This window comes from Pollachius pollachius (genome assembly GCF_949987615.1).
Source record: "Pollachius pollachius genome assembly, chromosome: 14".
Taxonomy (NCBI): Eukaryota; Metazoa; Chordata; class Actinopteri; order Gadiformes; family Gadidae; genus Pollachius; species Pollachius pollachius.
This window is the reverse complement of record NC_136947.1, coordinates 14,788,327-14,804,949: the sequence shown is the minus strand read 5'-3', so window position 1 is coordinate 14,804,949 and position 16,623 is coordinate 14,788,327. Positions and strand designations below refer to the sequence as shown.

At 50.5% G+C, this 16,623-nt stretch overlaps 1 protein-coding gene across 11 annotated transcripts in view; it reads left to right on the top strand.

Annotated features, from left to right (window-relative positions):
* The window catches only part of dlg1b (discs large MAGUK scaffold protein 1b), a 65,259-nt gene that overhangs the window by 33,579 nt on the left and 15,057 nt on the right, over window positions 1-16,623 (top strand). For 6 of the 11 annotated variants that reach the window (XM_079750973.1, XM_079750971.1, XM_079750969.1 and 3 more), the window contains 5 exons: window positions 10,855-10,947; window positions 12,706-12,759; window positions 13,633-13,683; window positions 15,014-15,138; window positions 16,230-16,399. In XM_079750973.1, coding sequence (XP_079607099.1) covers window positions 10,855-10,947; window positions 12,706-12,759; window positions 13,633-13,683; window positions 15,014-15,138; window positions 16,230-16,399 — 493 coding nt within the window. Of the gene's footprint in view, window positions 1-843; window positions 1,033-10,854; window positions 10,948-12,705; window positions 12,760-13,632; window positions 13,684-15,013; window positions 15,139-16,229; window positions 16,400-16,623 lie in introns of all 11 variants that reach the window. The other 5 variants (XM_079750965.1, XM_079750974.1, XM_079750972.1 and 2 more) reach the window with 3 other exon arrangements.

The following is a 16,623-nucleotide window of genomic DNA, read 5'->3' as shown; positions in this document are numbered from 1 at the left end:
TCTGTGTACCATTGGTTTGTTAGCATAATGTTAGGGCTGGCTGGCTGGATCTTCTAATATGCTTGTTGTGTAATCAGTTTTGTCCTGGAGGCCATCAAATTAAATGTAATGATACTACAATTGCATGAATCTAGTCAGAGTTGGATACTAATTAAGTAATTGGGTTGATCTTCTAAAAATCTAATATCCTTGGGTTTAAAATTGGAACTTCGACAGACTTAGACTTTTTAAGGATATTAGCATTTTTAGAGACCAACAACACACTGAGGTGGTGCTACCTCCAGAGCAGACCCCCCCCAACACACACACACACACACACAAACAGATTGAGCTAGTGTAATTACCAGGTAACCCTCCCAGGGGCCAGAGCCAGTCTGTCTACCAGATCATCCTAATGGGCCCCCGGTCCATTGGGGAGGTGGGCCCTAGAGGACACTGTGTTTGTGTGCTCTCCAGTTCCCTGAAGCCTAGGCATCACTGCCAGCTAGCCAAGCGGCCGGCTCCAGGAGACCTAGCTTCCAGCTAGAGGCCAACTAGCTTCTAGCTGGCTATCTAGCCTGTTTGTGTGCACGCCTAGGCTAGCGTGTTTCTGTGTTCCTTCTCTGTTGTGAGTCACTTCCTGGCTGGTGTTACCGCCCCCTCCTCAACAGTAACTCCACTTCTTCTCTTGTATAACCTCAGTTTGAATCATCCATCCCTCTCTTTATCTCAGTCTGTCCGTCACTCGATCCCACCGTCTCTCTCTCTGTCCGTCTGTCCCTTCCACCGATTGAATGAGTCTGTCCCTGGTTAACCGTTGCTGTGTGAGACTCACCTGTGTGAGGCCCCGCCCCCCTGTCGCAGGTAGCCTCCCTGGAGAGCATCTTTGAGGGCTCCTCCCTGCTGGGTGGGCAGCAGGATCTTGCCTCCCTTCCCCCCTCCCCCCGACCCCTGGGGAGCCCCCTCCCCTCCACCTCCTCCAACCCCTATCCCCCGGAGAGCCCGCTCCCCTTCTGCTCCTCCAACCCCTACCCGAGCCAGCTGCTGATCCAGGTAAATCCTCCTCCTCCTCCTGCTCTTCCCCACTCCTCCTCCTCCTCCTCCTCTTCCCCACTTCTCCTCCTTCTCCTCCTCCTCTTCCCCACTCCTCCTCCTCCTCCTCTTCCCCACTCCTCCTCCTCCTGCTCTTCCCCACTCCTCCTCCTCCTCCTGCTCTTCCCCACTCCTCCTCCTCCTCCTCTTCCCCACTCGTCCTCCTCCTCCTCCTGCTCTTCCCCACTCCTCCTCCTCCTCCTCCTGCTCTTCCCCACTCCTCCTCCTGCTCTTCCCCACTCCTCCTCCTCCTCCTCCTGCTCTTCCCCACTCCTCCTCCTCCTCCTCCTCCTCCTCCTCCTCCTCCTCCTCCTCTTGCCTCCTTCTCCTCTTACCCGCTTACCATTCCTCCTCTTCCCCACTCCTCCTCCTCCTCCTCCTGCTCTTCCCCACTCCTCCTCCTCCTCTTCCCCACTCCTCCTCCTCCTGCTCTTCCCCACTCCTCCTCCTCCTCCTGCTCTTCCCCATTCCTCCTCCTCCTCCTCCTCTTCCCCACTCCTCCTCCTCCTCCTCCTGCTCTTCCCCACTCCTCCTCCTCCTCCTCCTCCTCCTCCTCTTCCCCACTCCTCCTCCTCCTCCTCCTCCTGCTCTTCCCCACTCCTCCTCCTCCTCCTCCTCCTCCTCTTCCCCACTCCTCTTGCCTCCTTCTCCTCTTACCCGCTTACCACTCCTCCTCTTCCCCACTCCTCCTCCTCCTCCTGCTCTTCCCCACTCCTCCTCCTCCTCTTCCCCACTCCTCCTCCTCCTCCTCCTCCTCCTGCTCTTCCCCACTCCTCCTCCTCCTCCTCCTCCTCCTCCTCCTCCTCCTCCTCTTCCCCACTCCTCCGTCCTCCTCCCCTTCCCCACACACCTGTTTCCCTGTAGTTGCACAGCTAAACACCTGTTGAGTGATTACCCGTAGTTCTGTTCACCTGGAGGTGGGTGCCCGGCCAAACAAGTACAGTTGCATCTGGTTCTTGCTCTGAGATTCAGGTCATATGTCTTTTTCTGTTTCTTGGCGTTCACTTGGTCTGGCCTAGTTTTGTCATTGTTAAACCAGAAGTCTTTGGCAGAAGCAGTGTCTTATTGAAACCATCGCAGCAGTGAAATGTACTTTCTTCATCAATGATGGTCTCTGTAATCCCCTGACATGTTGGCTATGTCAGCATTGTAGTATGTCTTAATAACACCACTCCAAGGGGGATGTTATTGGGAAATAATGAACGCTCATACTGCCGTTACGGTTAGATAGGTATCGGTAACTTTCAACAATGACGTTATTGTTTTTTAGCGACTTTAAACTCCTGAAATGCAAATGTACTTCCATGGAGCTTTTAGCATATTGTTTGTACATTGTCCAAGTGGCGATCGATAGGCAGTGGTGTGCCGTTTTTGAAAAAGGGGTGTGGGCAGGGCTGAAAGGGGGAGGGCCAGCACCTCTAGAAAATAACCTAATGGTGTGATCCAGATGCCTCCGACGCCAGCCTTCCGAGTCGGCAGTCGGGAAATCTCCCAGTTTTCTTGCAGCATTTCTCTGAGGCACGCCCCCTTTTTGTCTTCATCTCTCGGGATTCTGAGAGAAGACTGAGTGCAATGATGACGCTCTCAGCAACAATGGCTGCGCCCGTAAAGAGATTTGTTTTCTTTGTACTTGGTCATTTTAATGTCGATTTTAAATGCTCTTACACACTTGATTACATTGCTACTTTATTCTGGTCACCAATGTATGCGTTGCACGCTCTTGCTGTGCGTGCAATACAATGTAAAGTTGTGTTGTTTGTTTTCGTGCCGTTTTGCTGAAGAGGCTTATGTAGCAAAAAATAAACAACGACTAGCCAATTTCATGACACAATCACAAAGACAAACGGGAACGCTATAAGTTCTCCCGAGACTGGGAAGGATGTCACACGTGCAACTCAGAAGGCTGGTGTCCGAGGCATCTGGATCAAACCATAAGGATCTAGGCTTTTTCTTCCTCCCTCCCCCATTCTGTCACTGTCTATCTCTTCCTCCAATCTTTCTATCTCTCTGTCTGTCTGTTTCACCATCTCTCTCCCTCTCTCCCTCTATCTCACTCTCTCACTCTCTCAATCACCCACTTCATTCTCCTGTCCCAGAATATATTTAGTGACTCCTGGATTCCAGTAGGAGGAAGTGTCCAGAGACCGGGAAGTGACTCGTCACTAAAACACAGGGCTGCCTTGTGATTGGACGAGAGCGGTTCCATAGAGACTTTCGGGGGGGGGGGGTTAAGATGCTGTTAAGAATAGAATAGAGAGACACACGCACCGAGCAGCATGAGGTCAGCTCTTTTCATGGCTGTTCTCTTGCTGCCTAATGTTAACAGCTGTTAATGTCTGGAAACGGGAGGAGGAGAGAGCGCCTGTGTCCGCGTGTGTGTGTGTGTGTGTGTGTGTGTCGTAGACAAACTTCAGGGGGCGCTCTCACTCTAGTTTCCCTCTGTCCCTTACCTGTTGTGACTCCAGTTTCACTCTGGTTCCACTGCAGTGTCACTCGCATCACGTCTAGTATAAGGCTGCCTCTATGTCTGTTTGTCTCTCTCTGTTGCGCTCTCCATCTTCTCTCTCTCTCACTGTTGCTCTCTCCATCTCTCTCACTGTTGCTCTCTCCATCTCTCTCACTGTTGCTCTCTCCATCTCTCTCACTGTTGCTCTCTTCATCTTCTCTGTCTCTCTGTTGCCCTGCATCTCTCTCTCTGTTGCGTTCAATCTTCGCTCTCTCTGTTGCGTTCTCCATCGTCTTCTCTCCCTCTCTTGCTCTCTCCATCAGTCGCCTTCTCTCTGACTCGTCTTCAGTCTCTTTGTGTCTCTCATTCCTTTCAGAGAGAGAGAGAGAGAGAGAGAGAGAGAGAGAGAGAGAGAGAGAGAGAGAGAGAGAGAGAGAGAGAGAGAGAGAGAGAGAGAGAGAGAGAGAGAGAGAGAGAGAGAGAGAGAGAGAGAGAGAGAGAGAGAGAGAGATCCCCCCGTGCTGCTGGTGTTTGTGCTAGGAGAGGGGAGCTAGCTGGCGTCTCTGCAGCAGCAACAAGCAGCATGCTCAGCTCCGTGTGGTACGCTAAAAAGATGGGCCGTCGCATTATGGGCACACTGCGACGTACAAAGACCCTGCACCGGCGGCTCCTGGTAGGTCGGCTGCACCCTCCGCCAGCAGGGGGTGTGGGGGGGGGGGGATAGACCCAGGGAACGGGAATAGCTGAGCCATGATGAGTGTGCACGACAGCGCTGTGTGTGTGTGTGTGTGTGTGTGGAGCTGCAGGACCACCGCTCACAGGCGGCGCTCGCATGTGGAGGAATCTGTGGAAGTTGAGCCGGCCGCGTCCCGGGCACACGGCTGCGTCACGCGTGTGTGTGAAGGAGACACGCGCGCGCCTTGCTTCGTGCCGCGTGCACGAGAGGCGCGCACGTGGGGGGTTCTGGCCGGGGGAGTCGTGGGCACCCTGCTGTGCGGTTCAGTGGACCTGTGTGTGTGTGTGTGTGTGTCTTGGTTCTTTAGTGGGATGGGTAGAAGGTTCTGGTAGACCTGAGAAGGAGGCGCTGTTGATTTGATGTTATGTCATACTGTGTTTACGGGGTGATGTGATGTTGTGTTTATTTGGCGTTGTAATAATATGTTGTTTTGTCTATATGGTGTTGTCACAGTGTGTGTTGTGTCATTTAGTGTTTATATGGTGTTGTGTCATGTATTGTGTATGTGGTGTTATGTTTTCCTAACTTAGTGTTGTGTTGATGTGGTGTTGTCATTTGGTGTTTATTTGGTTTCGTCCTGTTGTGTGTGTGTGGTGTTGTTATGTTTGTGGTGTGGTGGTTGCAGCTGATCTGTGTTTTTGTCGATTGCATCCTAGACTGGGCTTGCGATGTCACAGATCTCTCTTTGTGTTATTGTAGACTGTGTTTGTCGGGTCATACATCCTAATTGGTCACACATCTCAGTGATTGTAATGGTGGTGTGTTTGTAATGTCACACATCCTAGGGCTCTGCAGTTGTGATGTCCTGCATTCCTTGCCTGTGTGGTGGTCTGCATTTGTGATGTCACACGTCACTCTGTTTCCTAGAGGTTTCGTTTTTGTGATGTCATACATCACTGTAGAAGCTATGACTGTGTGTATTGGAGATGACGTATAGAGTAGCGTCATGACTGGTGTGGATGTGGGGTCTACAGTATTATGGGATGGACCAGGTGCTGGTGGGCTGAGTGGGTGTATGTGTGTACCAGGACCAGCCTGTCTTGACTGCTGTGGTTCAGGAGTTCTGGGAAGGGGGGGGGGGGGGATGTGAGGGAAGATACCTGTGTGCACGACACAGTGTTTAGGGCAGATGTGACCAACCCCTGCAGTAGCGGAAGCCTTCCCCGCCGTTGCCTAGCAACCCCTGGCTCCTGACACGCAGCGCTACCCTCCGTATTTACATCCTCAACGGACGGGGCAGAGACACAAAATTCTCTGTCTCTGTCTCTCAATCTATATATAAAATCAGTAGCTACAGTGTCTCCAATTGAATCCACGTTTCTAGAACAGACCCAAAGCCTCACGTCAGCCTGTGTTTATATAAACCCATTTAACGTCAACACGACTGACTGGAGGGCTGTACTGCTTGGGTAAATTAAAACAACAATTTAAAGATGATAAAGACGGTGGATAAAACACAATGCATGTTGGCGCACCATGGTCTCGGTTTGATTCAAACTTCACAGACGAAGAATATTTATAGTGTGTATGGTCTCAAACTGGTTCCATGTATGACCAGTTATAGTTACACCTAGGTTTTACAGCTCATGGTTACAATCAGATTTCCTTGCATATATAATTTAAAAGGAATTGAATTCTATATACATTTATTCTTTTTATTCTTGCATTTAATTTGTACACATTTTCCTTCGGGTTTTCTTATTGCTGAGGCCACTGCATGTAGGTGTGTGTAATTCTAAAGCTGTCCTGTAGGTGGTGCTGTGGAAGCACAGAGGCCGAGTTCCGACATTAATCCCTAATCCATCTCATATTCTCTCCTTAATTAAGTCTGCTTCTTTAAAAAAATTAAACCACAGGATGAATTTTTCATTGCGTTAGAACGGTTTCTTAAGAATGGAAGGTGGTAGTGTGGAATCTACCAAACAAGAATACAACTACAATATTTACTGTTCTATAAGTAGTTGACTGTTGTTTTCTCATGCATCTCATTGACTTTTAAACCTAACACTTTGTGAATAGGCAATTCCTAGTCTGCTGGTTGTTGGAGTTGCCTTTAGAGTAGATGTAGGGCTAAAGTTGTGTACCTTGATATTCAAATTACAGAATGGAGATGATGCCATTACAATTGACAATACTAGAATATACAAAGCAACCCCAGTATAGTACCAATAAATAGGTTTTCCTGTTTTCCACATCAGTCTGTGGCCTGATATATTCTGTGGACCATTCCTGTTCTCATTCAGACTTGATCGACATTGCCCAGAGTCAGCAGCTTCCTGTCTAAGCCCCTCCCCTTAGGTGCCATGCCCCGACGCCACCACACTAGACCTTCCATCCTTTTATCACACCTCCACAGTCCAAAACCAAATGGTGCTAGTTGTCATGGCGACGTCACTATGTAGGTTGTTATGGGCCACACTTCCCCTTGCATGAATCACTCGGACGTTAATTAGTGGGGCGCAGGGCGAGCTGAGGTATCACTCGGTGTGGAATCGTTTGTCACCGAGGCTCTACGACGTCTGCCCTGTAGACCAGAAGCAGTTAAAGTCGGACTTACGGATGAAATATGCTTGGTGGGCATGTGAGTGTACGATGTTGGCTCCGTTAAAAAATGCAGAGTGGACTCCACAACAAATCTCCACTACCGTTTTTATTTTCTTGGGACCTTCATGGACGGGGCGCTGAAGAGAGATTGGTGTGTTGAAGCAGAGAACCATGTGCAGCATAGAGCCGCAGGTCTGAATCAAACCCGGGTTGCTACAAGCGACCCGGGTTAGCGTTGTGATCAGCAGTTTGACAACAAAGACAAACTACCAGTGACCCACTGCCTCTCTACCTCTCCCACCATGTTCCCAGGGGTGGACCATGTGTGGGGTTGACCTCCTCTTACCCACCGAACACAACAACGGCTCAACCTGTTGTCACTTAGGAAGGTGTCATCTCGGCCCCAGCGGTCCTACTATGTTACGGCAGAGCTTGAGGGGATAGACGGCAAAGAGGCCAAAGAAACCAAAGCTGCACGTTGCCTTTCTATTGAGGAAAACGCATTGGGGAGAGAGTGGATGAAGCTATCAGAAGGTGACTTTAAGAAGTGCTCTTCTACAGTGGGCCCGTGTCGACATGACCCTATCAGAAGCTTTTTTACTGTTTGCTACTGCTGGCCCAGTTAGCGCCACTAACCAGCTGACAGAGCCCCGCCTCCAGCCAAACTATTGGTCGAAACAAACACGATTCAGAAAGAAAGTGGAGCCAGATCTGAGCTCGTCCCCTCTCTGCCTCTAGATATCAATCTAAAGTCTGGTCTGTGAGACTAATGGACCACAAACTCTGGTTCACCAACCGCAAAAGAGCGAGTCCTCTTTGCGTTGTGACTTTATGACTGTCGCAATCTGACCAAGCATGGGGGGTGTGTGTGTGTGTGTGTGTGCGTGTGTGTGTTGTATTGATTATTCATGCTGTGTGACGAGCCCGCCCACCCCCCTGCGCTGACGTGGGTCTCCTGTTAATTGGCACGAGAGGAAGAGGAGATAATGGGGAGGGGGGGGGGGGGGGGGGGGGGTGGGTCAGAGAGACAGAGCAACAAAAGCGAGAGGGAGGGGAGAGAGAGAGGATCCACTCTACATGGTCAGCGGGAGGTATCGAGGCTGGGGTGCAGGGAGACACTTTGGCTCTTGTTTCCGTCTGGCGTCCGAGAGGGGAAACTATTCTGCAGGACGGAGACAGACGGACAGAGAGTGTTCTCGTATCTCCTCCTCCCTCCACCGGAGTCCTCTGTACCTTCTCCGCCTCATCTTCATCTTCCTCGTTCTTCTGGGACCCCAGCGGAGAGAGTATGACGGCGTACCACCCAAGGCCGGACTTTGGCCTCAAGGCGGTCAACGGTGGGAGCCAGCAAGTGCCGGTCAAACCCAACGGCCAAGCCCAGGTCACCATCGACCTGCAGGAGTCCCTTGTCCACCTCCACCCGCTCCAGCGCCAGCACGCCATCCAACTTCACCAACAGCAACAGCAGCAACAGCAACAACTGCAGCAGCAGCAACAGCAGCAGCAGCAACAACAGAAGCAACAACAACAGCAGCAGCAAACACAACGTCACCAACCGGTGACCCGCCAGAACTCCCAGCTCCAGAACCAGAGTCCGACCAAGAGCCAGACCCAGACCCTGCAGCCCCCGGTCCAGGCCTCGCTGTCCAGCTTCACAGCGTGCACGCTGCCGGCGTCCTGCCGCGCCCGCAGCCGCTTCCTCACCCTGCGGGACAGCGTGAAGAGGAGCCCGACGAAGAGCACGGCCAAGGGCAACCGCCCCTCGCAGGGGGCCAGCAGACCCATCATCCCCTGGGTGCCCTTTAACCTGAACAAGGTACCCGTACCCCCCTTGGAGCCCCCTCCACCTGGAGGTATCTGGTCGGGCGGAGGGGGTATTTGGTCGGGAGTTGGGGGTGCAGGCGAATCGATCGAGTGCGTCCTTTTGTAGTTCCACAACACGTTTGTAGTTCTCGGCGATGGTTGAGGTGTTTGTCGTGTGATTGGAGCTCGTTTGGCTCAACTGGCACGGAATATGGAGGGGCCGCCCACGCTGAGAAGTGTATGCGCTGTACTGTGCGGTGGTTATAGATGGCGTCCATTAAACGCTATTAGTGTTTGGTTGAGGAACTGGAGCTGTACCGTTGAGCTACTGTCTGGTGAGGAAATGTTCCAGAAGGAAACTGATACGGGGTGTCCTTTGCCTGGGGTCACAGAGTGGTGTGGGTGGCGCGGTCTGAAAGGAGGGATGGTTGGTGGTCAACAGTCACAGTTTTCATCATGGAGTCAATATGAATCAGACGTGTGTAACTATGTTAGCATGGTATACATGAGTTTACCCTTTACATCCATGCACATGTTGTACACAAGCGTGTCTTGTCAGAGAAACATTTCACCCTTAAATATAATATCAGTTTAGCAAATGTATTTAATATTTAGCCAAACGCAATATTGTCAACTCCAAAAACCTTGGCAACTCGGTGGACGATTCCAATGCGACTGTCTGTTTGAGTGGTTATGGTGGCGTTGTATTGTAGTCGTCGCATACGTAATCAAAGCTTTGTGAGCAGTGTCCAGAACTAGGCCTGCTGGATCAATACTGTCGATCAGGCTGGCCTCATTTTAGCAGCGTTTGTTTTTCTATGGATGGTCGGCGGTAAGATCAATGGAGACGTTGATGGAGGTGGTGGAGGTGAAGCTTGTTGGGTGTGGATGTCGAGCGTTGTGGAGGTGGTGGAGGTGCTGTTGACTGTGTTGGTGTGCGTGGGGCTTGGTGGATAGGGTGGTGGAGGGGTCTCCTCCACCTCCTCCTCTGCTTGTGTAACATTGGTCGGAGTGGGAAAAGTCCCAGTTTGACCGCTGCTGTTGGCAATGTATTGATCGTTGGGATGCACTATGGATGTTTGTCTTTGTGTCGCTCGTTTTGCTTGCCTACAAGCAGCAAGGGTCTGACTTCCAAGAGAATTTAATTAAACTTTATGAATTAATTAACTTTATGAATTAATTGCTAAAATGTTCTAGATGAGGAACTCAACACATTCAGAATGTAAGAAATCTATGCTAGTGCTTAACACCACGTTAGTGCTGAATACTTTGCTAGTGCTGAACAGGATACTAGTGCTAAACAGGATGCTAGTGCTGAATACTTTGCAAGTGCTAAACAGATTACTAGTGCTTAACAGGATACTATTGCTAAACAGCATGCTAGATCTGAATAACATGAACGTTCTGAAAGAGATGCTAGTGCTGAACACGATGCTAGTGCTGAACACCATGTTAGTTCTGAACACAATGCTAGTGCTGAACACGATGCTGGTTCTGAACACCATGTTAGTTCTGAACACAATGCTAGTGCTGAACACGATGCTGGTTTTGAACACGATGCTGGTTCTGAACACGATGCTGGTTCTGAACACGATGCTGGTTCTGAACACGATGCTGGTTCTGAACACGATGCTTGTGCTGAACACGATGCTAGTGCTAAACATCATGCTAGAGTTACAAATTACACATGGGTACTGGCATGATATCGCCATAACGTTGAGAACACAAAGTTTTAAAACCCCTTTGACCTTCTGGAGGTCGGCGCTGACGGGCTGTGATGTCGTCACTTAGAGGGAGAGAGAGGGAGAGAGAAAGACCTTTCAACAGATAAAAACAAAAAGGGCATCTGCCAAATGACCCCACCACACACACCACCCTCAGTCCCAACGGAATTAACACACAAGGCAGACATTTATTAAAGACCAAAAAACCTAATCTCGTCTAGAGACTAGGGGGAGGGATTTAATAAGGGACTGTTCATATTGGTTCATACAAGCTGTCAATCATCTGAGGCAGTGCTGTTCGATCACGGGCTGTCAGTCTCGCTCTCTCTCCTGGGAGGGGAGGAACGGCCACAGCAGATGGAGTAGAAACCAGAACCTGAATGTACACACACTTTCATGCTCACACACACCCGTGCAAGTACACACACGCACACACACACACATCCACTCTCTTGCACTCTCTCTGTCGTCCACTGTGACTGTTGCTGTGTGTTGCCATGTGTGTGACCGGTGACCCTGCGGTTGTTCAGCAGGCAGAGGGAGCCCTACCCCCATCCCCCATAATCCCTGTGGTCCCCGTGTCGCCCGTCCCGGCAGAGAGCAGCACCCATCAGCCACCTCAGGTTCACCTCCTCCTCATCGGCACCACCGCTCGTCTGCACGACGTCCTCACCTCCTGCCCTCCTGTCTCACCGCTCCTCCTCTCTTCTCCTTCTCTCTCTTCGCCTCCTGCTCCTCTCTCCACTCTTCTCATCCTCTATTGTCACATCTTCTCTTTTCTCCCCTCTTGTGTTCCTCTCTTCTCTCTCCCCTTCCTCTCCCTTCTCGTCTCCTCTTTCTTCTCCTGCTTCCTCTCTTCTCTCTCCCCTCCTCTCCCTTCCTTCTCTTCCTTCTCCCCTCTTTTCCATGTCTTTTGCTCCTCTATTTTCCCCCTACTCTCATCATATCCTGGACCACTATCTTCTCTTCTCCTCGGCTCCTCCCCTCCCTTCTTTTTTCATTATTCACTCTGCACCTCCATTGCTCATTCCTTTCTAAGACTCTCTTGGACTGTTTTCTTCCATTGCTCATGTTTTACTGGTCTCTGCCCCTCTCTCCTCTTCTCCTCCCCTGTTCCTCTGTCTCTCCTCTCCCCTACACCCTTCTATGCCTGAACTCTGCTCTCCTCCTGGCCCTCCTCACCTTGTCTCCTCTGCTCTCCTCTCCATCTTCTCTCCTCTCCCAACATATCTGCTCCTCTCCCTGTCCTTAAACGTCCATATCATCATGCTGCTATTGTTGTTTTAGAGAGAGACCAAGAGAGAGTATGAGAGAGAAATAAAGAAGAGAGAGAGAGAAAGATGGAGAGAGACTCATCCCATCCCTCCATCCATCTCCTCCACTGGTTCGACTGGGTCGGCTGGCACAATATAACATTACAACACGCTGCCAGTACATCACTACAATGCAGTGCTTACTGCTGTGCTGAAGGGTGTGGTCAGAAGACGTGTTCCAGGTCCCGGCCTCTGGGTTCATCTAGTCCTATTAAAAACTCCTAATTTACCAGCACTTGCTAGATGGATAGATCTATCTACCAGTTGGTGCAGCCTACTGGGAAGGCTGATCCATGCATCATACATCTGGGTGGACACTCCCACTTATGATGTCAGTAATGGGTCCATTTGGAAATGGCTGATATTGGCTGTTTTAATCATGCTTGGGGGTAAAATAGAGGCCCATTTAAGTTTAACACGGAAACAATTTATAGAAATATATGAATGTGATGAAGGTGAAGCCGATAGATTATGAAAACGTAATATATTTAAACATGATTAGCCGATAGCCGAACATTAGCCTATGAAAAGCAGAATATTTCCACCCACTACAACATGATTTGCTGTTGTGTTTTTGGATATGAGTTGTTTATGTTGTTTTGATTTTATTTATTTAAGTTATATTTTTATATTTAGTGGGAGAGGGACACGGACGGACAGAGAGAGAGAGATAGAGAGATGCGTAAAGTGAGAGAGGGAGGGTAGAGATATAGAGGGAGGAGAGAGAGAAAGAGAGAGAGATACATATATTGAGAGAGAGGGAGGGTAGAGAGACACAGACAGAGAGAGAGAGATACATAAAATGAGAGAGAGGGAGGGTAGAGACACAGAGAGAGAGAGAGCTTCTCATTGCGATGGGCCGTTCCCATCTCGAGGTCTCCAGTTAAGCTCCTGCTTCCGTTCTTCCCGGTCCTCCATCCTCTGTTCTCCATGACGACCGTAAGTCCCGCAGCCGCATCCTACAGCCAGGACATCCTGAGGATGAGGATGTTGATGAAGACGATAGTGATGGGATACAGTAGGAGATGTTTTGTAACTGTGTGTGTGTGTCTGTGTGTGTGTGTGTAGGCTAACCCTCCCCCCGTCGTGGTGAACACGGACAGCCTGGACACGCCTCCATACGTGAGTACATTGGCACGCATACACACATACATATACACACCTCTGACACAGATACATATCTCATTCAAACACACACACACACACACACACACACACACACACACACACCTAGATATTAATCATCTCTTTATGTGTGTGTGCATTCGACATATCAGTGCGAGCGAGTGTGTGTGCAGACCCTTCCTCTGTAAATCAGTGTGTGTGTGGACAGCCCCCAGTACCCTGGAGAAGACAGATGCACCCCCCTCTCCTCCCTGGCTGATTATATTTCCCAGGGGTCTTGGGGAGGGGTGGGGGGGCCGCCATTAATCTGGTCACTCTCAGTGTGGGGACACTGCTGCAGTCTGGACACACACACACGGTCACATATAAACCACACACACACACACACACACACACACACACACACACACACTCACACACACAAATAGGCAACACAACACAACACACGCACACACATATGCGTACATACAACACAAACACATGCGCATATATACAACACAAAAATACAAACACACACACACAGGGCAGACCTCCAAGCCACCAGCTGTTGGCCTGGCCGTGCCCCCGGTCCCCAGGAACAAGAAGCCCAGCTGGCCCCCAGTCCGCTGGGCCCGGCGCCGCTACGGCACCGGGTCTCTGGAGCCCACCCGGCGGGACATTCAGTTCTGACAGCATGTAGTCGGCCCTACTGCTTCATGCTCTGAAGGTCTGCTGGGGCTGGACCAGAGAGGATTACGTGTGTGTGCGCGTGTGTGTGTGTGCACGTGTGTGCGCGTGTGCGTGTGTGTGCGTGCGTGCGTGTGAGAGGCTCATGTATTTTGGTGTTTATGCTGGACAGGTTTGGACGGGGTTTGTTGTCTTGTCTTCCAGGTGAACGGAACAGAGGCGGATTATGAATACGAGGAGATAACGTTGGAAAGAGTGAGTACTGCAAAAAACAACCCAAAGAACCCCTGCTCCATACGGCGTTGCATCTGACGTCCTGAGCAGCTGCAAACTCCTGGCCACACTCTACTGTGGCCGGTGTAGCCAGACGCTCCTTTGCTGAGCTGCTACCGTCAGAACCAGGGTCTATGCTAAACAGGACCCTCCCCAGGGTCAAACCGAGGGGCCAGTGCCCTCAATGTTAACCAGCCGAGGCGAGCAGCCCACGCTGCAGCACACAGGAGTACAGCTGGAAAGCTGAAGCAGGATTTATGGTCGCCGTCGGGGTGTGGCCATGGCGTGGAGGCGCAGTGTGTGCACTTTGCCTTGGGAGCTTTGAAGTGTTTGAGGTGTGCGACAACGCCAGGTCACCATATGACGAGTACACGAAGGGCAGTCTCGTCGTCATCTCTGGTTCACGCCTTGCTCGGGCCGCTCCCGTCCCGGCTAGCCATTAGGTTTAAGTGGGACCGGACTGGGGTTACCCTGATCCCCATTCACCAACCGTCTGACCAACCCAGATATTTGGACCAATCGGAGGCCACCCGAGGGCTATGTACTTGTGGTATAGAGTGGGGTTAAAACCCAGAATACGGCTTTGGTTATCAGTCCCCGTTGAAAACACACACCACAGAGGGCGAGCAATCACTGCAGTCGTGCTCAGAATAGACCTCTGCTCCTGTACTGCTATACCGCACCGTTGTGTTGAGTAACCTGGACCCCCACTCCTGGAAGAGCAGCTCTCTCAACATGTTGTTAAAGAAGATTCAGGGCTTTGATCAGCAGTTTGAGCGCGGGGATGAAATGTGTGCAGGATGCACGATGATTTACTGAGCCCTTCAGCACGCCGTGAGGCTGCCGCACTGGGACCTGCTGTTTTATCCTCAGCACTAAACCATGTTCTGCTGTCATGCGCTGCCACACGCACACACACACGCACGCACGCACGCACACGGGGCTCCAACACGCACACTTAATATACACTAGAGCCATTTTTGTATTTGTTTTATAATCCGCCTGAGGTGTTTATTCTTCAGATTATGCTAGGAGTGAGGTTATGATTTTTTTTATTCCATTTTGACCTAATTTGGTGTTGTTTTTTATCAAGACAGTGCATACAACAAAACAGCTCTGTCTGATGGCTAGGTGTGTGTGTGTGTGTGTGTGGGTGGGTGGGGGGTTCTGGGGGACCGTGTGGTTTTGCAGAGTTCTATGTGGTTCTGAGGGGCCGTCTGGGTTTATGTGTGTCTGAGGGACCGTGTGGTTCTGGCGGTTTGTAAGTGGTTCTGAGGGCCCGTCTAACCCTGTGGGACGGTCCTGTCTGCAGGGTAACTCTGGGCTGGGCTTCAGCATTGCTGGAGGGACGGATAATCCCCATATAGGGGAGGACCCCAGCATCTTCATCACCAAGGTGATCCCTGGAGGAGCGGCGGCCCAGGACGGGCGGCTCAGGTGAGCACACACACACACTCACTCACTCACCCGCTCACTCACTCACTCACTCACCCACTCACTCACTCACTCACTCACCCACTCACTCACTCACCCGCTCACTCACTCACTCACTCACCCGCTCACTCACTCACTCACTCACTCACTCACTCACTCACTCACTCACTCACTCACTCACTCACTCACTCACTCACTCACTCACTCACTCACTCACTCACTCACTCACTCACTCACTCACTCACTCAATACACATACACTTACACACACTGCCATCACACTACAATCTACAATCACCAAACATGCACACACACATTACCATGCACACTTCCTCACAACCCAACACAAACAACACACACACGCGCACACACACATTTATGAAAGTGTCTTGGCTAAGCTGGTTTGTTCAAGCACCTGGTAGAAATCATTGGAATTAAAGTGGGTCACCATCTGTACAAATGATGGCCTGTTGAAATGAACGTTCTGCTGACAGTTAAGAGTAATGCCCGGTTCTTACTCTGTTTTTAAGTATTTTCTGCTACATACCCTGTTATTTATTTTGGAGTGTTGTTGGTCATCAGGTGAGTGTGTTGTCGGTTGCTATGGAGCTGATATCTCTCTGGCTTATTAATGAGCAGTCCGTTCGCGACACCTGATCCAGGTACTGACAGACAGTCTGTTCCTGGTCAGCACAAGGCTGTTCACCTGGACAGGTGCTCCCGTAGACCCCCCACAGATACACCTCGCACACAGTCACACACACATACTCACACACACATACAACCACACACACACATAAAACCACACAAAAACAACTCTATCAGCCACCTGAGGAAAAACAGTGTGTGTGTGTGCTGTAAGGTAATGAAACCTAATGGATTTCCCCCTCATGCTAATGGAATACTTATTTTATGTGTGCGTCCTGAAATTAGCTTGAAACGATAGCATGTCAGTAATCCAGAGTTGAATGCAATCCTAGCTGGAGTGCCAAGTGCCTAAGTACAAGTACCTTAGATTAAGTGCAGGGCATGATGGGTAAGCGCCCGCGTGCGTCGTGCCTCAGTGCTAACGGGATTGTGTGTGTGTTGTCTCAGGGTCAACGATGTGATCCTGCGTGTGAACGACGTGAACGTGTGCGACGTGACGCACAGCCGCGCGGTGGAGGCGCTGAAGGAGGCTGGCTCGCTGGTCCCGCTCTACGTCCGCCGCAGGAAGCCCCAGTCGGACAAACTGATGGAGCTGAAGCTGGTGAAGGGCCCCAAAGGTACCCCCGACACCCTGCTTTACCTGGTTATGTACCGTGAAACGACCTATTTTATTCCCTTAAACTTCCTTTATGTATACATATCCTATGTCCCAATTTATACCCTATTATGTGCCCATAAACTACCTAGTTGATACTGATAATCAACCCTTAAAATACTTAACATAAACCCTTAATCTACCTAGAATATACACTGAAACTAGCTATTATACATCCTCGATGTG